General features: G+C 40.6%; 1 protein-coding gene across 37 annotated transcripts in view; it reads right to left on the bottom strand.

Annotated features, from left to right (window-relative positions):
- The window catches only part of DOCK9 (dedicator of cytokinesis 9), a 296,457-nt gene that overhangs the window by 126,351 nt on the left and 147,524 nt on the right, over positions 1-22,582 (bottom strand). For all 37 annotated transcript variants that reach the window (XM_017503545.2, XM_017503546.2, XM_017503543.2 and 34 more), the window contains exons 3-7: positions 12,587-12,676; positions 8,566-8,648; positions 6,016-6,085; positions 4,236-4,331; positions 3,141-3,275 (exon numbers count right to left, since the gene is read on the bottom strand). In XM_017503545.2, coding sequence (XP_017359034.1) covers positions 3,141-3,275; positions 4,236-4,331; positions 6,016-6,085; positions 8,566-8,648; positions 12,587-12,676 — 474 coding nt within the window. The remainder of the gene's footprint in view (positions 1-3,140; positions 3,276-4,235; positions 4,332-6,015; positions 6,086-8,565; positions 8,649-12,586; positions 12,677-22,582) is intronic.

Genomic DNA, 22,582 nt, shown 5'->3' on the forward strand with positions numbered 1-22,582 from the left:
TTCAGCGAGCATTAAGTGGTGCTGTAGTCTTGATCTTGGGCCCAAATACAGTTTCGCATATTTGACCTTTTTCCTCTTTCTTCTTCTTCTTTTTTTTTTTTTTTTTTGGCAGGGGGGTGGGTACTGCACAGTGGTTTTTTTGTTTTCTTTTTTGTAACCTCTCAAATTACCTTTTGGTGTTTTTTATTTATTTTTCAAAATGGTTTTTAAAATTAGTTACCAATAATTAAAGTTATCAAGGTTTAACTAAAATTCTGTATTTCTGGCGTTTTGAGAAACCAGATGATCTGGCACTTTTGAGCTGGGGGTTCCACATGGCGGCACCAGCTGCAGGTGGGCATCAGATGCCCCCTTTAAATGGGGCACTGGACTCTAGGTCACCCCAGCATTCCCTATTGCTTTGCCACCAGGCCTCTCTCTGTCACTTAATTTATCTCCTTGGTCCCTGCAGACATCTGATTCTGGACCCCTCCCTTCCACTGCTGACCATGAGGTAGAAACAGGATCTGGACTTACTCTCCCACCATCATTGCTAGAAAACTGGACAAAACAGATGAAGTAACTGTTTTCAGATAGGGGATAACAGGCAGTTTGGCCCTTTCCCTGTGGAAGGGAAAGATATCGGGTGGCTCCACATCACCTCAGCTTTCTGCCTGGAGGCAGTATCTGGGTCGTGGCACAGGAAGGGGAATCCAAGCAGAGCCCTGCCGTCTTGCTGAGTAGAAGACACTGACCAGAGCTGAGGAAGACCAAGGTGGCCAGAAGATGCAGGGCAGAGTCTCCAGAATGATGGGAAAGAAAACAGCACTAAGACAAGAGAGAGTCCAGCTCCAGAAGGACTCACTAAGTCACACATGCATTAGGTATATGTTTTCTATTTACATGTTATACTTTATTTTCTATTTATATGTTATACCTTAACAAAAAAGCTTGCCAAAAAATAAAATAAAAATCAAGACACAACAACCAAAATTTCACAACACTAAAGACCACTAACAACAGGGATTCCGAATAACATCAGCATCTTCCAAACAACAGTAGGAACTAGAAGGCAATGGGATGCCTTTGAAATTTCAAGGTAAAATGATTTCACTTTGGATTTTATAACCAGCCAAACTATGAGTCAAGTGTGAATGCAAAAATAAAGATATGAGCAGATACCCTAATTCTCAAAAAAGTTAACATCTCATACACAGTTTCTCAGGAAGCTGCCGAAGATGTACTCCTCCAAAACGAGAAAGGAGAACAAGAAAGAGGAAGACATAAGAGCCTAGAAACAGGAAACCCAACACAGGGAGGAAGACAGACTGAACGTCTAGATGGCAGGTATGCAGGGCAGGGAAAGAAATTTGTCCAGATTAGAGGCGAAAGGAGGGTGCCAGGAGCTAAAATCCTAACTACCAGCATAGGAAGTCATGCAGTCATGCAATGACGTCCAAAATCGATGAATGAATAAACAGCAGTAAACACTTGTGATCTAGCAAGACTACTACTTCAAGGGAATAGGATGTGAGTGGGTGGGGGGCAGTGCAGGGGTGATGCAGGGGTGAAGCACTGCCTTTCAGCACTGCTGGGCTGTTTCAACCAGAGGAACGTATTCCTTGGATGAAAATGCACTTTAATTTTAGGTAAACATGTAAATATATAACAAGTATACCTTTGGTCAAACCAGATAGCTGTGTCACACTGGCCCCACCAAACAATCTCCTTACAGAACCGAGCTACAGGCTGATGTGAAGAGCCACCATGGAGTCATTTGAAGGGAGAATTCTTTGATAATGGTGACTGCATCTTTTGTGAAACGTTGTTAGAAAGACTGTTCAGCAGTCACAGAGCCTTCTGTCTGAGGGGGACCCTGAGAAAAATGCCTGAATGATCTTCATTCTGAGACTACTCGGGCAGCTTCTGACTAATTGGATTGTCTGTATCTTATGTGCACTGTGAATTGTGTGACTCAACAGGTCTCCAAGTTAGAAGGCATAGAGCCCAGGTGGTGGCTGACCCTCAGCAGGTGTTAGATCTTCAAAACATATGCTTTCTCCTTAACTCTATTTTCTCTCACCCTTATCCCAACCCCCTGTTCATCTTTCTGCTTTCACCCCCCACTTTAAGTTTATGATATCCCATGTCCTATGTATGCTTGTAAGCTGTGGCCTTAAATCTTTCTAGAAAGTGGCAAGGCTGGACGAATGGAGGGGTGGACAGATGGATGGATGGATGGATAGATGGATGGATAGATGCACGGACAGATGGACAGATGATGGATAGGGAAACTGGCAAGTCTCTTCCAAAGACAATGCTAAAAAGCTATAGAAGGATGCATGCAAAACTGGTAGTAGCTCCCTGCAGAAAACAGACAGGAGGAGGGGAGGAGTTCAGAAGGACTTTCATTTTATCTGCATTGTCTGATTTTTTACAATATAATACATTCATGTGTTATGTACAATTAACAATAATTTTTTACAGATAAATATATAAGCCCTATGATACAAAAGTACAACAGTCCTGTGATAACAAAACTATCTAATATTGACCAAATGCTTACCATTTTTTTGGCAGTGTTCTAAGCTCTTTACATGTGCAATTAACTAACCTTCTCAGTAACCATATTTGGTACTGTCATTATCCCTATTTTACAAATGAAGAAACTGAGGCACAGAGCGGTTAAATAACATCCCCAAGGTTGCAGAGCTGGTAAGAGGAGGACCAGATATTTGAACTCAATCTGTGCTGAAACCTAATCTCTTTAGTGATCTACATAGCCACTGGTACTATAATGCTAGTGATAAAAATAACCACTGAGATACTATGAAGTGTTTTAAATATTTCCCTGCATTGATTCATCCAATGCACTCATTATCACATTAAAGAAACATTCTCATTATCTGAATTAAGTAGTCTGTCAAAAGTCACACAGCTATAAAGTGGCCGAGCCAGAGTGCTCCCGCCTGCCACAGCGTACTTCTGCCTCTACATTATCTGTGCCATATTCTATAATAATGAAAAACAAGCCTTTCCTCATTTAAAGTTAGATATCTTTCTACCATGCATATTGCCATTTTTGGAAGTGTTTGCTTAAATCTGCTAATTTACACATAAGCACTATTGCATGAGATGGTTAAAACTCTTTTCTTATTTACCTGAACCACACCCATACAGGAATCCAGAAATATTGATCCTTTTGGTTCTTTGGAGATCTTTTCATCTTTATAAAAATTCAAATTATAAGATCCATCGCCAAGTTGAATCAGGTGGAAAAATCGTCTCTTGAATGACTGAGAGAAGAAAACACGCACAGATATTCTTTTAAAATGAAGAGGGTCACAGTCTCTATCAATAACCCACTTATGACTACACACCTACATAAAACCTGTTTCCGTTCTCACTCTAGCTGACGCTCCAGGTCTCTGCGGGGTTAAGACTCCCCATCTCATCCAAGAGGATCACTGCATCTCAGTTCTGAGGAGGTGGTTCCCCTAATATCCCCGGGTCATTTTTTCTCACCTACAGAATCGGAGATTTTACGTAACTACCCAAAAGCAGTGCAGGGACTTCCAATTTGGGATGAAACATAGAAGGACAGAAATTTTCTCTAAAATCCCCAGGGTTTCTTGCTCACAGAATGGGAACTAGTTTTTCCCTTGTGATGCTGAATGATTTTCCAGCCTCAGGGTAATGGCACTCACATTTCCTCCTTAATTTTTATCTCCCTGTTCATCTCCCTGCCTCCTTTGTTATCAATCCTGATCTTCCTCTGGTCCCACTTTCCTCCTGAATAGCTTCTTCTATTAGTTAGACTTCTCTCTATGCAACCTTCTCTTCTATGCAACTATTTTCTTTCTTCGTCCTCAATTTTTGCTTTACTTGACTTTGTTATGGTACATCTCCACAGAAGTGCTCAGTATTGGCATGACACATAGCCCCTTGGTGACATTCTATGAGGTACCAAGGAACACTTTTCCGTTACTACAGAGAAGAAAGCCTATGTCAGTGACTGCACCTTCACTCCAGCCCAGGGATGGTCTCCTTATGCTGGTGGTCAGAAGACAGTGAGGGAAAGTGGGTGGATGGGGCTGTGCCAATGGGGGTGCTATCACCAGGGGAGCATCCTAGGAACCAGACAACGTCCCTTTTGTCAGGAAGAACAGCATGCACATTCATCTTGAGCATTGTTCTCACACTCTATGGCAGAAAGGGCTTGTGAGAAGGGAGGGCAGAGTGACACGTGTCCTCACCCTCATGGTCACGCTGATGGCACTGTTCATGTTGCCTTTGTACAGCCAGCCATGCTTGGTGATCCCACCCTTCTGGGAACCGAGGGAGGCAGCATCCTAGGACAGAAGGAAAACACCACCAGTCAGCCTCCTTTTACTACTTGGGTTACTTGCTGTGAGTCTGGTCAATGGGAAGGTCATTCCTTTTGTGCCAAGTTGTCCATTGCCCCTTTACTTAAGTACCCATTGACACCAATGGCTACAAGTCACATAAAAGTCCACTTAGCAATAAAAGAGAGAGACCCACTCACATTTCTGAAAACTTTATTCCATTAAAGGCAAAGCTAGCTCCTGTCCAAATTTTTATTTGTCGGTGTTCAATGGGCCACAAAAGGACATCCCACACTTGACCACTCAAGTTGGAAGGTCTTGCCTGGTTTCATGAAAAAATGTTTTCAAATTACACTCCCCTGTAGTCAGAGGACAAAAGCACATTCCTGGAAACCTTCCCAGAGGCTTAGTTCAGGGAAAGGTGAATAAAGAAAGGGAGGAAATGTGAGGCAATACAGAAAGGAGAGATAAAGTGATGGGGGGAAAGAGAAGGAGAGACAGGCAAGAATGCAAGCAGGGATAGAGGGGAAGAAAGGGGGAGTCAGAGAAGTGAAAGGAAAGAGCTGGGAGAAGTGAAGAGACCTGCTTTGCAAGCACAACCACGTAGCACCGCAAGACCTGGGTTTAAGGAGGAGTTAGCATGGAGCTGCCAGCTGCTGCTACAGATATGTTAAGCACATGATAGTATATATAACAGAAAGAGGAAAACTACACACATAAATACACAATCTGTCAAAGCTTTTGTAATCAGACAATTGCAGAAAGACGCATCATATGTTTTGTCTTGGATCGTCTCAATGTTAATATTGGTGGTTTTACTATTGCTATCAATAGCAATAATAGAAATAATTTACCATCTAGGATTTTACGATTTAGTGTATGCCCTTACATGCAATATTTCCATTGGTCCTCCTGTCACTATTCACCAATCAGCTCCAAGTTCCCAATATATGCACTAATTTTTCTTAGAATTATTTTAAAAGGGGTTTCTAAAATAATTTGCTACATGCAAATGGCTTGTGTTATAGCTCAGTTGACATTTTTTTTTTTTTTTAAAAGGAAAAACCTAAACTCACAATGGGACATTCAACCTTCAGTGGGGAGAATGAGAAATGCGGAGATGGGCACTGCCTTTTGCGAGGTTTCCCTCACTCAGTGGGCACACTCTGCTCAATGCCCTACTCCGTTTATATACTTCTTTAGCCATGAGATTTAGCATTTCTGACTATAATGCTAGTGATAAAAATCTTTAGCCATGAGCTTTTCTCTAGGAGTAGGAGGAGTGAGCTTGATAAAATCAGACTTCACTGAAAGCAATCATTGAAGAAATAGCCATTTAAATCTAAGGGTTGACAGTTGTTTCCAGATCTGTTGAAAAACACCCTAAATTCAAGGTCTAAGTAATCTTGATATCTTTTAACAATGTAGCCAAATCAGATCCAAGTCTTTGAAAATGATCACAGAACAAATAAACACAACCAAGAGAACATGAAATGCTAAGCGGTGAACTTGAAACAGAGCTCTTATTCCAGTCAATCAAGAACATTAAAAAAAATTCTTCCCATTTCATGAAACACTTTAATGCCTGTTTTGGCTAAATGTTGGTAATTTTCTAACTAATCTTCTAAGTCTGTAAAATGGATGTTTAAATCCAGAGTGAAAGAGAAGCAACAGCAAGCAGGTATCCCACCTCATCTTTATCAACCTCCTCGTCAACTTCATAGACATGAACTGGAAGTTTATCCAACTTGACCACTTTGCTGTAAAAACAAGAAAGAAAATTTGTTTTACAAATGCCCAGTCAAGGAAGAGGCTTTGCATTCCCTTCTCCATCAGAGGGCCCAGGCTTTACCAAATCCAAAGATGGCCCAGCTTCTTTACCCAGATAAAGAATAAAACCATCTATGTACTTGCTTTTCAAGGTGGATAAGCCAAGAGACTTGAGTAAGAAAGCTCCAAAAAGCTACGTGGAAAAGACAGCATAGCTTCTGGGGAGTTAGCAGGCATTTTAAAAATAAGAAAGTGGATTCGTTTTTAATAAACAAAGACTTGGTAGAATAACTTTTAATACAAAGTTTATGAGAAAAAAAAAGAAGATTGAGTTGTTGCATTGAAAGTGATTAACGATGGTGGTATTAACCACAACAAACACAAGACAGCAATATCGACAGCAGCTTGCATTTGCTCAGTGGGGGTTAGGTGCCAGGCCCTGTGCACCTCTCATGTGCCGCCTCATTTAATCCTTTAATGATGGCGACTGTTGCTGAGGCCATTTCACAATAAGGAAACATTACAGAGGGCAGAGTTGTCCCAGGCAGAACATAGAATCTGTGTTCTTCGCCACTGTTACCATTCTCCCTCTCTTTCTCATCACACATTTGGAAATTCTTATTAGTGCGAAAAGGGAAAATGTACCCCCAGTCTATTAGATGGTAAGTACACGGCATCACATAGTCTGGTATCTTTCAACCCTGAGACTATGAACAAAATGATCAACAAAGATGGGTTAAGCCAATCCAATGGGAAGAATTCAAAAATCCCAAAGGGAGGATTGGGTAAATATAGAATTAAAGAGCATACCCATCTGGAGAAGATAATGCTAGGAGGGAGTGTTCCCGGCTGAGGTTTAAAGAGGCAATCGGGGAACTGGCTGAACACTCTTAAGGAGGGGCAAAGCCACCCAAGGAGGGAAAACAAACAGCTAGGTCCACTGAGAACAGCATAAAAGGTTCCAGCTCAAAGATTTAACAAACACAAAGAAAAATGCATTAATCAGGCCTCAAGTAATATTTTCACTGGTGATGGTTAGTTTTAAAACATAAGTCATCACTAGTTGCTTTCAATTTTCATAATCAAGTATACTTCAATTTGCCAACTGCTATGGTTTGGATATAGTTTTTATTCCCACCAAAACTCAGATTGAAATTTGGTCCCCAATATTGCATTTCTGGGCCTAGTGGGTCATGGGGCAAATCCATCATGAAATGCTTGGTGCTGTTCTCACAGTAATGAGTGAATTCTTGTTCCTGGCAGGATGGAAGTACTTGTTGCTGAAATGGACTAGTAACCAAGAGAATGGGTTGTTATAAAGTGAGGCTCCTCCTCCTCTTTGGTCTCTCTTCACAAGTGCCAGCTTTCCCTTTGACCGTCTCCTTCATGTTTTGAAGCAGCACAAAACTCTTCACCAGAAGCTGAGCAGAAGCATGTGTTATGCTTCTTGTACAACCTGCAGAACTATGACAGAAATAAATCTCTTTTCTTGGATGGGTGCAGTGGCTCATGCCTGTAATCCCAGCACTTTGAGAGGCCGAGTCAAGTGGATCACCTGAGGTTAGGAGTTTGAGACCAGCCTGGCCAACAGGGTAAAACCCCATCTCTACTAAAAATACAAAAATTAGCTGGGTGTAGTAGTGCTTGCCTGTAATCCCAGCTACTCAGGAAGCTGAGGCAGGAAAATCGCATGAACATGGGAGGTAGAGGTTGCAGTAAGCTGATGTACTCCTGCCTGGGTGACAGAGCGAGACTCTATCTCAAAAAAATAAATAAAAATAAATAAAAAAATAAATAAATCTCTTTTCTTTATAAATTGCCCAGCCTCAGGCATTCCTTTAAAGCAACACAAAATGGACTAGGACACCAACTGTGTCATTTCAGGATGTACTCTTTAATAACAGATGGTCTCTCAAAGCAATACCTACCTATCCCGATTCAGTTAACCACCACTATTCATTCTAAACACATTTGCTTTTGGTATAGTCTAGAATAAGTTAATACTTTAAAGGAGGAAAAAAAAAATCTAACTGGGAAAATGCTTGTTTCTTGATTTACTTTTTTTTAAAACATAAAATTTATTCAATGTAAAATGTTCTTTATAAGTATCTTCCTCAAAATATTCTTTTCAAGGAGAAAATATACTGCAGCATATTTCAGTACACTTACATTTTCTTATATTTCTTAGTGAAACAATTTCACTTATTTATGGTTTTTTATCAGTGGTACCCTGAAAAGAATCACTGGACATATGAAACTATTCACATGTTTATTACTACTTATAAATGGCAAAGTAGAATATTTGAGTCTTACAATCAAAGGCCCTGTAAACAATAGTTATACCACATACACATAAACCATCTAGAAATATTTTCTCCAGTTACTCTGATTGTATATGAAGTTACATACCTCCCCTCAAGTATTTCAAGTACAAAGACTTTTCCCTATGTGTAAAACATAGTTTACTCACTTCGGAAGCTGTCGAAACTCTCCTGAGTAATCTTCATATTTATAGTTCACAAGATGCCAGTCAGAGTTGTAGGTTTTGATGCACTATTGAAGGGGGATTTTAAAAACAGAAAGATACGTGATGATTTTTTGGAAAACACTTGGGAAAGTTTCTGAAGGCATACCCATACAAACATCAAAAAAATTATTTCCCATCAACCAGTTAATGCCTGAAATTCCATCACCAGAGGCTCCTGTGAAGCTTGAGACTCTGAAGCACTGAAACACTACCTTTGGGGGCAGTATCACTTTAAGTTATCATCATTAATGATCTGAGAGCAGATTTTACAAGGAGACAACTTCACCTAACCTTGTGACATTTACGTAACAATGCACTATTTCAGACTAAGCACCTGGTTCTTAAGAAGTCATGTGGCCTCTACTAGGAGATGACAGTGAATAGAATGCATGAACTTAAAGATACTTTCATGGTATTTACTAACATTAGAACTAGCTCTGTTAGTTAATATTGAACTTAAAGACGCTTTCATGTTATTTACTAATATCAGAACTAGGTCTGTTAGTTAATATTGAACTTAAAGACACTTTCATGGTATTATATTAGAACTAGCTCTGTTAGTTGATATTATCATATAAATTTCCCCCCAGTTTTTCTTTCCATTCATAAGGAAAAGAGTAAAATAATTAGGAAAAAGATTTGGATTTCAATTAACATTAGCACCATGACATTTTCATCTCTGTGTGTGTACAGAATATTTAATGTAGTCCTCAACTGCCAAAGATTCTCTCAGTGACCTAACCTACACAGACTGCATTCAAACCACCTCGCCACATGACAGATTCGATGGGCCAGCCTGGTGTCTGTCATTCCTTTATCCATGAAGATCCTCCAGCAGTGCATACAGCCTAAGATTATAATGCCACATCCACCAGATTTTCAAATACGAATGAGTCAAAATCAAAAGGAAAACTATTTTAGTTAAAATCAGCTTAGTTCAAACCATCTGTACAGTCAGCCCTTGACTATATATGTGCCAACTTCAGTGTACGCAAAAAAGCATGAGTGAATCAGTGAAAATATAGGTAGATAAATGTATTTATGCCTTATCTAGTTTATTTGACTCTGGCTATAACTAACATGAACAACATTTCTACTGTCAACCTTTTTATCTGTGTCATAGGCTATGCCTGAAGGCCTTCTGAAGCAAACTCCCCTCCACCTCCAAACTCATGAAAATAATAATTGCAATAGCAGCAAGTGCTGACTTTGTGCCAGGCTCTACAATAAGCACTTTACTGACAAGGGTGTGATGCGAAGGTAAGTTTTTAAAATTATTCTGAGAGGTGGAATAAATAGCAGAGAAGGGCTGAGAGCAGAGTCAGATTTTGGAGCTGACCAACTTTTCATTTTTTTTACGATGTAGTTACAAATATTTTAAAACACTATTTTATCCTTGAAAATGATTTTTTTTGATTTCTCAAAGCATTTTCACATTTAGAGTATCATACATTCATAATCCAAACTGCATTCTAAAAGCAATCAGATTTCAGAATGATTCATAGTTTTGGGTTTTCCCGCTACTGCCTCATGTCCACTGGCGCAGCTAAGTAGTCACGCCTGACCATGTACAACACGGTCTTGTGGGCATGCTCCTATTATCTTCAGAGAGCCACAGCGGGATTTCATCAAGCACTGCAGCTCAAGTTGTGCCACCAAGTCTCTTGCAGGACATTAAAGCTATTCTGAAATATAAGATGTACCCATCAAATTAAAAACTAAATAAACCAGGATAAATTTGTATATTATAAATGCATTTATAAATGAAGCCCAAATTTTAATACCTTAGGCAAAATGGGGGAAATAATTTATATTTTATTACATTTAAATATTTATAATTATAAGGAATAGCACATCCGAAAAACACTCCACAGTGCATCTGGCTAAGTATTTAGAGAGTCATTGATTTAACAAGCCATTGTTGACCATCTACATAGCAGCCACTGGCTAAATTCCAAAGCAGAAGCACAGAATTAGGCAAGCAACCCCCACTCCTGTGGGGATATAGAAAGTCTAGGAGATAAGGCGTCCCATCAGAAACCCAGATCCAGAGAACTGTACCTCCAAAAAGACAGAAATGTGACTGACATTTCAAACTTGTGAAATTCAATAATATTTTGAAGCTTGGCTCAAAAGTTTTTTAATTTTTTTTTTTTTTTTTTTTTCCTGTTTTGTTTTGCTTTGTTTTAAGCCATTAGGTCATTCTCTGGATCAGAGGATGAAGAGGAAATAATGTTCACTCCACCCAAGTGGAAGGGTCCCAGAAGTATTTAGTTATGTTGGCTCTAGCAGCACAGAATGAAGCAGCTATTTCTCAACTTGCAGTGATTAAATAACTTAATGGAGAATTCTCCCTCAAAAAAACATATTTTTTTAATCAACTAGGAGAATTGAGTTAGCAATTAATAATTTTGCCACATGCTTTAAAACATAGGTCAACAAACTTTTTGTGCAAAAGGCAAGATCATACATATTTTCAGCTTTGAGGGTCACATTATATCTGTTACAATTACATAACTTTGAGTTGCATGGTGACAGTAGATATAGGCAATATGTAAACAAATGTGCTTGGCTGTTTTACAATAAAACTTTATTTACAAAAATAGGCTACAGCTGGATTTTGCTTGCAGGTCATAATTTGCTACCACCTGCCTTAAAAAGGCATTTATAACTACATACATTCACAAACACATCTGGCTGTATTTGTCTGGAATTAAGTTTACTAATAGAGTGGCAAAGGAGGTAAGACAGAAAGTTACCTTTTCAGAAAGATGAGAAAACACACCTTAAAATTTTTAAATTTTATATTTAATTTTTTAAAAATATCAATGGAAATTATATATTGTTATTTAATTGGTCTTTATTTATAAAAGTATACACAGCTTTCTTATAGTAAGCAATTTTATTGACAGGCATATTCATGATCTAAATATCAACTAGAAAAACCAGGATTAGAAAATCATTATTTTTAAATGAAGGAGCACTTAAAGCAAAAAAATTAAAACACCTAATTATTCCTTCATATCTAAAATTACCTGGAGGGAAAAACAAACACTCCAAGGGGAAAAACTAAAGCAAGCAACCTAAATTGCAGTAATTTGTTTTTCCGGCCAGGCACGGTGGCTCATGCCAGTAATCCCAGCACTTTGGGAGGCCAAGATCGCTTGAGGTCAGGAGGCTGAGACCAGCCTGGCCAACATGGTGAAACCCCGTCCCTACTAAAAATACAAAAATTAGCTGGGCATGGTGGCACATGCGTGTAATCCCAGCTACTCAGGAGGCTGAGGCAGGAGAACCGCTTGAACCCAGGAGAGGCAGAGGCTGCAGTAAGCTAAGATTGCTTCAAAGCACTCTAACCTAGACAACCGAGCAAGACTCTGTCTCAAAAAATAAAAATAAAAAATAAATAAGTAAATAATTTATCTTTCCTCCATAATATAATTTTATTTGTATGCTCAAATAAAAGTAATATTAATCAATGTCTTTTGATTAGCAATACATATGGCCCTGCTTATTATCAGCTAGTACTTCATGAATACTAGTCAAAAATAACTTGCAAATATAAATACATAAATGAAATAAATGATACATAAATGTGTATGTTGCCTTTAAAACAGTATTAGTAACAAGGCCTCCAACAGATTTCCAGTGAATTCATTTACAAGTTACTGCTTATTTCAAGCCCATGGGATAAATTCTGTAGAATTCATTTTTTGTAGTCAGATATAGCCCCCTCCAAATAAATTTTAAAAAATAATAAAAATGTAAAAAAGAAATAGCCCCTGTGGACATTTTTGTCAGTTTCAGAGTCTGAAAACTCCACATTATTCTCCTATTTGAACTTCCATCATAAAAATATAATTAGTCCATTGACACTTTGTTGAAAATTTTGAAATTTAAAGAAAAGGAGACAGTTAGAGAAAAATGACTTTAAAATGTAAAACAATGCAAGAAAGAGCCTTACCTCTGTAACAAATAAGCTCTGTGCTTCCTCTTCCGCCTTCGCAGGCACTGTTGAGCATATGTATCGACCCTGTCGTCTCAGGATGGCCGTCTGGAAATAAAAACATGAGGAAAAGCCTTGGGTAAGTAAAGGAGGCAGGTGCCAGCCTCAGAGGGCAGCTGTGTGCCCTGCAGCTGGGCCTGGCACCCATAGAGTCCCTCCAATTTTCCCCAGCCAGTGCAGCTGCCTCCTTGGGTCACACACAACAGATTCCATTTGACAACCTCAAGTTCCAAAACCAGGCTGGGTCACAGCTCTTGCTTCTTTCTGAATCAGGCACCCACAGATCCCTCCAGCCAGCCCCTCCTGCAGGGTAGAGGCCCCTTTCAAAGTCTGTTAACAACCCACCCCCAAGTGCTTGATCTAGTCCCATGACTTGCCTTAACTGCCTTTTTTATACACAACATAAATTTATCAGTTTAAACATTTTGAAGTGTACAGTTCAGTGGCATTAAGTACATTCACATGATCGTGCGACCATCACCACCACCCATCTCTTTTTTTTTTTTTTTTTAATTTTTAAATTTTTTTAAATTGCCTTTTAGGTTTTGGGGTACATGTGAAGAACATGCAAGATTGTTGCATAGGTATACACGTGGCAGTGTGATTTGCTGCCTTCCTCCCCCTCACCTATATCTGGCATTTCTCCCCATGCCATCCCCCCCCCAACTCCCCACCCCCCAATGTCCCTCCCCCAATTCCCTCCCATCTCTTCTCATTTATATCTGTTCTTGTTCACTGCCACATCCCAGTGCCTAAGAGCATAGATAACTAGACACACAGAAGGTCCTCAGTCAGTAATTGTTAAATGAATCTATGATCTGTGAATGCTACCTCCCCTCCAAGGAACATTAGAACTGTTTTTGTTCGCCAGGCTTAAATGCTTGTTTTAAATAAAATGACAGGGGTAAGATCCTGTATACTTCAATAACTGGGTTTCAGGCTTCATTTTCTTTTTTCTTTTTAATTTTTAATTTAAAAAAATTTTTTGAGACAGAGTCTCTCTGCTGCCCAGGCTGGAGTGCAGTGGCATGATCTCGGCTCATTACAATCTCTGCCTCCTAAGTTCAAGTGATTCTCATGCTTCAGCCTCCTGAGTAACTGGGACTATAGGCATGCTCCACCACACCCGACTAATTTTTGTACTTTTTTAGGAGAGATGGGATTTCACCATGTTGCCCAGGGTGGTCTCAAACTCCTGAACTCAAGCAATCCACCTGCTTCAGATTCCCAAAGCATTAGGATTACAGGTGTGAGCCACCACACCTGGCCTTATTCTTTAAATAGAGCTGGGGTTTCGCCATGTTGCCCAGGCTAGTCTCAAATTCCTGGGCTCATGCAATCTTCCACCTGACCTCCCAAAGTGCTGGAATTACAGGTGTGAGCCACCATGCCTGGCCTTCAGGTTTCAGAAAGAACCACTCTAGCTTTTTTCTCCCATGGACTATAACCCTTAGGTAATATTAACAAGATCATAGTCGGCCAGGCGCGGTGGCTCACGCCCATAATCCTAGCACTTTGGGAGGCTGAGGCGGGTGGATCACTTGAGGTCAGGAGTTTGAGACCAGCCTGGCCAACATGGTCGAACCCTGTCTCTACTAAAAAAGCAAAAATATTAGTCAGGCATGGTGGCACATACCTGTAATCCCAGCTACTCGAAAGACAGATGCAGGAGAATCACTTGAAGCCGAGAGGCGGAGGTTGCAGTGAGCTGAGATAGTGCCACTGCACTCCAGTCTAGGCAACAGAGTGAGACTCCATCTCAAAAAACAAAAACAAAAACAAACAAACAAACAAAATAGATCACAGTCATGAGAGCAGCATACAAACAAACACTTTGTTAACAGAGTCTATCCTGTTAGCTCTTCATGGCAAATGACTACGCTGGGATCTCACAGCCTTGGTCATGGCAGTTTCCCTTCTTCGTTTGGTTGGAGGTGGCGCTGGGTCAAACCTCTGCTCCCTTATCCTCCAGCCCAGGTGGAGAACTCTAGGGCATGTGTTTTGTGTACAATTTAATTTTATTTCCTGCCTGCATTTTCTCTCTGCTGTGTCTGCTTCACCTATATTTATGCTTTTCTTCCACTGTGTCTATCTTTGAAAGTAATCTTAAAGCTTATTTTTAGATTTAGAATAAGGACCCCCATTCTAAAGGAATGGAAGAAATGAATTCTGTTCTTCACCAAAGTCCTTGGCAGGTAAATTATTCATTCCTTCAGCCTCCTGGGAACTTTATTACACATCTGTTCTTGTGAAATGCCACAGAGATGAGTGACCATAAGCATGGAAGAGAGGTACAAGCTATTCAAAAAGCTACAAAGTAATATACTATCTATATATAGACTGTCACAACTGTTATGAAGGGGATGCTATCAGTAAAGGGGGATTATTTATGAAATTCTGTATACTTCAAAAAAGTATACATTCTATGTTCCCACTTACTGTGACCTGATCTTGATTTATCTGGGTCTTTCAAGATTTTTGAAACTAATTATCATACTTTTAAAACATTCATGAAATAGCTCACGTCAAGAAATAGGACTATTAGGGTCACTTCTAGGCCATTCTTCATCCTAACATTAGGAAGAAAAAAATCTATGACAAAAATTTCCCAGTAGAATAACCAACTCAAGAAACTTTAATTATGGGACACTTTTCCAAACACCTCTCGAAGGTGAGAAAAGTAATAGGAAACAGATCTTTTTAATTCTTGTATATCAAAGTCCTATTATGTTCTTACTTGGAAAAAAAAAGTAACGTTAAATGATTAAAGAGAGGCCTGAGTTGTTGTTTTTCCTTCATGTAAGTTCCACAGAAGGAGAGAAACCTGAGTTTTAACAGATAAGATAGCATAATGTTGCTCATTTTAAAATTAGGTTTACACATGAATCATTACTGATCAATTCCTAGCCTTGATTTTGACAAAAAATGGTTTTCTGACCAGAGCCCTTTTTCTCTCCCAGAGACTTCATCCAAATAAACTAAACTAGATGTGCTTCTTTAGTACCTATGCAGCATAAGTGCTATTTTTTAGTGCATGTCTTGAACCACACACTATTCCATCTCTTTCAGATAATCTCCAAAATGGCTGCTATCCTTCCTCATCTATGCGTAGTGTTCCATACACCAAAAGGCACAGTCTATATCCCCTTTACCTGAATCTGGGCTGGCTTTCACCAACAAAATGAGGTAGAAGAAATGGTGACCAGTTCTAAACCTAGCCTTTGTTTTGTTTGTTTGTTTGTTTGTTTTTTTGAGACAGTATCTCATTCAGTCGCCCAGGAAGGAGTGCAGTGAGGCAATCATGGCTCACTGTAGACTCAACCTCCTGGGCTCAAGTGATCCTCCCACATCAGTCTCCCAAGCAGCTGGGACTACAGGTATGACCTACCATGCCTGGATAATTTTTATATTTTTTATAGAGATGGGGTCTCACCATTTTATCCAGGCTAGCCTTGAACTCCTGGGTTCAAGCAATGTTCCCACCTCAGCCTCCCAAAGTGCTGGGATTATAGGCATGAGCCAATGCACCAGACCTAAACCTAGCCTTAAAAAAAAAGTGGGAGCTTCCACTATCTCCTTCTTGGAAGCCAGTTATCATACAGAAGTTCTACTATCTTGAGACCACCATGGTGACAGGAAGTATAAGCTAGGCATAAAGACAGGATATACACATGATGCCCCATCATCCCCCAGCTGGTCTCAGCCATCCCAGGTGAGATACCACAATGGAGTGAAGAACCATCTTTGACATTCCAGTTCCTACAGATAATGTAAACAGAAGAACCACCCAGCTGAGCCTTGACCAGGTTTTAGAATTGCAAGAATAATAAATGATTGTTTTAAGTTACTAGGTTTTGGGGTGACTTGTTATTCAACAATAGAAAACCAAAACAAGATTGTAAGGCACTAGTAGGAACATCTCCAAGTTACAGTACCAAAGAATACTGCCATTTTAATGAAAATGGATTTCAAGTACTAGCTACAGTACAGAGTTAAGACAGAAGCACTGAGGAAATACACTATGCTGCAATCTCATTTCCACAATCACCCTTCTACTCAGTCAATGCCATAAAAGAGGTCAAGTAAGATACAGTAAATGCCTGTTGGATCTTGAGAGTAGTTTGCAGTGTCTTATGAAAAACATTCTACTGATCATTTAAGGACTCAGCATAAATATTACTTTATCCATCCATCTATCTATTTATCCACAGGTTACTGGGTCCCTACGTTTTTTCCAGACACTGAGTTAGCAGCTGGAGACACAAAGTTTAATAAAATATAGTTGCTGTTCTTTTAAAGCTTACAGTCTGATGAAAGAGGAAGATAAGGAAATAAATTATTAGAGTATGATAAGTACAGAAGGGTATAGAGAAAAGAGCACAGAAGCACAGGATAATATGCAAGAAAAAAGTAGCGAAGTCTAAATTCAATAAGGTAGACAAGAGGACATTAAGAAAAGGTACACTGAGGGAAAGCTGCAATTTAGCTTAAGCTAAATTGTAAAAGATGAGCACAAGTTGTGTTCAGTACAAAAGGAAGAGAAACATGAAGATAAACTTGTCCTTGGGAAGTTCAAAGCACAAAATTAAGATATCATGAAAAAGATTAGCTCTTTGCAAAAAAGTCCATTAAGTCCTAGAACTAAAAATATATTTTAAGTCAAAGGAAAAACTGCCTAAAACTCTCACTGACCTTGAATTAAACAACACTAAAACTCCACATCTGGAATAAGAATGGGCCAACGAAAGAACCAGGTTTCCATGGCTGCAGCAATTCTGTGAATGTCTCTATCACTATTTAAGAGAAAGGTTGGAGCTGGGTGTGGTTGCTCACACCTGTAATCCCAGCACTTTGGGAGGCCAAGGCAAGCAGATTACTTGAGGTCAGGAGTTCAAGACCAGACTAGCCAACATGGTAAAACCTCATCTCTACCCAAAAAATATAAAAAAATAGCCAGGTGTGATAGCTCATGCCTGCTGTCTCAGCTACTTGGGAGGCTGAGGCAAGAGAATCACTTGAACTCAGGAAGTGGAGGTTGCAGTGAGTCAAGATTGCACCACTGCCCTCTAGCTGGGGTGACAGAGTGAGACCCTGTCTCAATCAATCAATCAATAAAAAATAAAAGAAAGGTTGGAACCCATTAGGCTGGACCCATGTGGGAGGGGAGGACTACCAGGCTTGGCACCAGTGGGGCCATCAACATTTGATACCTCCAGCTGCTAAGGTCTTCTAATTCATAGCCCTTGCTCTGCATACAATCTCACTGAGCCACTTGTTTATAATATGCTTCCCATTTAGACTTTCCTGCTGGGAGAAAATGCACAGCCAACATGGTATTCTCATCTGCTTGTAAATTCTAGTTCTCAATGCATATTAATAAAATGACATTCCGGCTTGTGCTCTTGTGGGGGTGCCTGCAACAAGTCAGTTTCCCCAAGTACTCTGGCTGACCAAATCCCATCTGTGGACATGCAAAGCTGAGGTCCGATCCTGTACCATGGTGACCTTATAAACCACCCTAAGACCTGCCTGAACAAATAGTCAACCCCTGACTCCATTATCCAAAACTCTCCTCTACTCGCATGCCCTTCTTTACCCAACTAGATTGCAAATTCCTTTAAGAACAGGAGATAGATTTTATGTATTAAAAATCATATTCAGATAATCATCTACTTTCTGCCAAACTGATTCATATTAAATTTCTATAGTTTTATTCATTTGGCTTATAGCAAAGTCCAAGCCAATACTAAGAGATTTATACTCCAAGAGCACTAAAGCCCTTCTCAATAGTAAGCCAAGTTTTCTTTTTCGTAGCTGTGGCGTTCTTTTCTACTTTTCTATCAGTTAAAATCAGATTTCTGTTAAAAGATGGGTCTATATCTACTTTATATAAATCAACATCAAGGTGGCCATTCAAAGCATACCAGTCCTATTTCTATGTCTAGAAACAATTTCCATTCTGCTAAGAAATCTGTACATTTGAAAAGGGAAGGGGGAAAAAACATTCCACATCATAATTAAACCTAAACATTGCTAGCATCTCAGATAACTATTGGGATAGAAACCTCACAGCACAAACGTAATTTAAAAAGAAAAGCCCTTTACCAAGGTATGCATCTGCAAGAAAAAGAAAAAGAAAGAAAGAAAGAAAGATATATAGGCAGATAGATAAAAGACAGACAGATAAAAGCCCTTTCCTAGCTATTATAATAGAAGGTAAATTATTTTCAGTCAGTATCATTACTTAGGGTAAACACATAGCCTTTGACACTCAGAAATTCTTAGTTACCTTTGCCAAGTATGGACAGGAGCCTTAGGATAAGTTCCAGAAAATCACACACATAATTGAAAATGGAGAAAAAGGGGTGACGTCCTTTCCCAAAGGGCATATATGAGGAGGCACAGATACCTGAGAGCCCTAGTCTTAATATTTATTGGGCTGTTTTTGTTTTGCTTTTATTTAACAGAATGAGCTAGAAAGGCACAGAGATGCTCCCAGAAAACAAAGAGTGAAATTTACAACTGTCTCCAAGTCTAGTTTAGAATGACAAATTTCAAATAGATCCTTCTTACAAAAAAAAGTTCTCTCCTCTTAGTTGAAATGATCCCCTCCAAACATGGGGGTTACTGTGATGGTCTTGAGCCACCGTGGGAAGCCACTTAGCCTTGGGCAGCAGGGCCGGCCCACCTAAAGGGAGCACGTAGAGGTACCTGTTTTCTCACCTAGGCTGACCCCTGGGTCCTCTGGGCGTTTCTTGCTTCTCTCCATCATCACTCACTGCTCTGTCTGCAGCTTAAATGTGGAATCCCTTTCTCCTAACTACATTCCTGACCCCAACCTGGCCGGGGCTCTGTCTGGCCTCCATCAGTGGCAGCCAACACGTTACCCTGACCCCACTGAAGCTGGAGATTCTGAGAAGCTCATGTTTCAAACCACAAGAAATGTGAAGCAAAACATTTTATTCAACTTCCGATGTTAGAATTTGAGAAATGATATTGGAAAGAGGTTTGAGTTGAGAGCCAGGAAATCTGGGTCTTTACCCAGGCTCTGCCTCTAATTCACTGTGTAATCTTGGGGGATATTTGAACTTTCCACATCCACAGATTAGTCTTCTAGGATCTCTAGGTTTCCTTTGTGGTTAAAAAATCCCACAGTTCTGTGATTATGGAATTCTAAGTCTTCCTCTCACATGGTTTATCTGAGCGCTGGAAATTGCTTTGTAAGAAACTAAAACATAAAATGCATCCAGAAAAAAGAAAAAAGATGAATACCATATTTGCTTTGAATTACAGTCGCATTACCCCAATTACTTTTCTTTATGGAAAGAATCGTTGGGTTAAAAGGAGGGAAGATTCACTATGTAGATTTAAATAAATATAAGAGTAAGTATTAAAAAAGATTTCTATTATTTTTCTAACCTTTTCAACCCATGGCACTAGATTTATTAATTACTTTACAATGGGCTGAAACTATAACAAAACAGCCCTTTTAATTCCTGGTGGGAAGTATGCAAATCCATGGGATATTTAAAACATCATGCTTTATAAGAGTTTAATTAAAAAACAAACAATAGGCCCATCCTTGCCCTGGGACCCTAGGAACAATGAGCTAAAGACAACCTCCCAGAGAAGTGGGTGGGCTGTAACCTGAGCCAGCTGCTGGAACTGGTGACAAAGTGCCTCCACATCTGGGCTGTTCAGAGGAGCAGAGAGCTGGGAGTGTCCTCCTTCAACAGAGAAACAAACATCATGGACGGCCCAAAAAGGGAGTGCAGGCTCTGAGGCAGGAAGACATGGGGAGTACCAAGCAGCCTCCCGGGTAGTCCTCGGGAGCCGACCCAAGGAAAGGGGGGACCACCGCACTCCAGCTGAGATACTGAGTCAGGAGAGGGGAAGACGCTTCTCTTCTGTAGGGAACTGTGAGTGAGGACTGTAGACCCAGGGAAATGGAGGAGAATTTTGAGGTACCCGGGGTCCTGCCTCTAAGATGGGCTATTCTCTGAGGATGACCTAAAGTCAGAGAGAAGGCCCAGGGTCCACAGTGACCACCTGTTAGAGAAGCCCAGCAGGCCTCAGAGCCCGTCAATTCCAGTTTATCCTTAGGCTAAACTGTGGAGCCATCAATCCCCTCTCTCTTTTTTGTAATCAATATAAAGCATCCTTGCTTGTGCTTATTTTTGTGCTTCTTTCATTTACTTAGTGGAACTATCCCCTCAAACACCGGAGGACTTCACGCATTTGTCAGAGAAATAGTACTTGCATCTGCTGCAGGAAGGGCAGCTCTTGGGGTGGGCCTGGGGCGGGGGCAGGGCACCGTACGCAGAGCTCAGGAGACAGGGGCCTGGACGCAGCTAAAAGCAAAGCCCAGGAGGTCTGAGCAAGACGAAGCTCTTCAGGAGCATTCCCTGGGCCTGGCCCATCTCCCTCCCTGAGTTCACCTTAGGTTACATTTTTATTGTCCTCAGCTGGGCCAAATGGCTAGCCTCCACATCCATGTTCTAAAGTTATCTCTGACTACAAACTACTCCCCCTGAGATGGCTCACAAGATCTCCTTCCTTTTGTCTCTAGGCCTCAGCCACACTGCATGGCGCCTCACATCTCTGTAGAATTATGTCCCTTTGATATCTGCTGGAAACCCCACTTGGTTGCACTGGTCTGCACATTAAATACTTCGTATCGAGTGCAGTATTAAATGTTACTATATTCGACAACTCTAGGAACATCGCTGACACTGAGCGCAGAGGTGATGGAACCTTTCCAAGTATCTGGCAGATGCATTTGCTTCGGAGCAAATGTCTTACTTTTTGAGAGGATTCAGTACCAAGCTAGACTGGAAACTAAAATTTACACAGGGTGTTCCCACATTTTACCTCACCGTTCATGTCTTGGCAGCTTACCCACGGTGTTCTATTCATGTCGGGCAAATTCCATTTTCAGGGAAGCATGGCCTAAAAAGCCTCGATGTTTAATTTGCTAATAATTAAGAAAATGAGCAATGCATAGGACAAAGGGGCTGAAAAAGGAATTCCATGTAGGTTTCTAGAAGGGATTTAATGAAAGTCGATTCCCAAGGAACACATTTAAAACATTACAAGGGCTGAGTCTTTTTGTGGTTTTTTGCTTTTGTTTTTTTGTTTGTTTGTTTGTTTTGAGACAGAGTTTCGCTCTTGTTACTCAGGCTGGAGTGCAATGGCACGATCTTGGCTCACCGCAACCTCCGCCTCCTGGGTTCAGGCAATTCTCCCGCCTCAGCCTCCTGAGTAGCTGGGATTACAGGCACGCGCCACCATGCCCAGCTAATTTTTTATATTTTTAGTAGAGACGGGGTTTCACCATGTTGACCAGGATGGTCTCGATCTCTNATGGTCTCGATCTCTTGACCTCGTGATCCACCCGCCTCGGCCTCCCAAAGTGCTGGGATTACAGGCGTGAGCCACCGCACCTGGCCCTTTTTGTGGTTTTTTAAGAGATAGGGTCTTGCTCGGCTGCCCAGGCTGGGGTGCAGTGGTGTGATCATGGCTCACTGAGGCCTTGACCTCCTAAGCTCAAGTGACCATCCCACCTCAGCCTCCCAAAGTGCTAGGATTACAGGCTTGACTCACTGCGCCTGGCTGGGCTGAGTCTTGATATGAGCGGAGAATAACACATTTCTCATGGACTTTTTGAGCCTAAGCTCACCTAACACAAATTCTATAATCCATTTTCTTGGTGGTGTTGGTGGGAGGACCTTCTATGCCTCTCTAACTGCTCCTCTTCACTGATACCTGCACGGTCCCCCATCTCTTTCTCTAGTCCTTCAATAATGCCACCCTTCACTCTGCCTGATGTCAGGGTACCCACAGCAATGCGCAAACCACAGTGCAGCACTCTAACCAGTATGTCTGCCTTCCCTCTATCATCCCTCTTATCTATTCTGTGCACAGCTGCCATTTGTCTTTCTAAATCTCTCACCT

The sequence above is a fragment of the Cebus imitator genome, unplaced genomic scaffold (assembly GCF_001604975.1).
Source record: "Cebus imitator isolate Cc_AM_T3 unplaced genomic scaffold, Cebus_imitator-1.0 Scaffold312, whole genome shotgun sequence".
Taxonomy (NCBI): Eukaryota; Metazoa; Chordata; class Mammalia; order Primates; family Cebidae; genus Cebus; species Cebus imitator.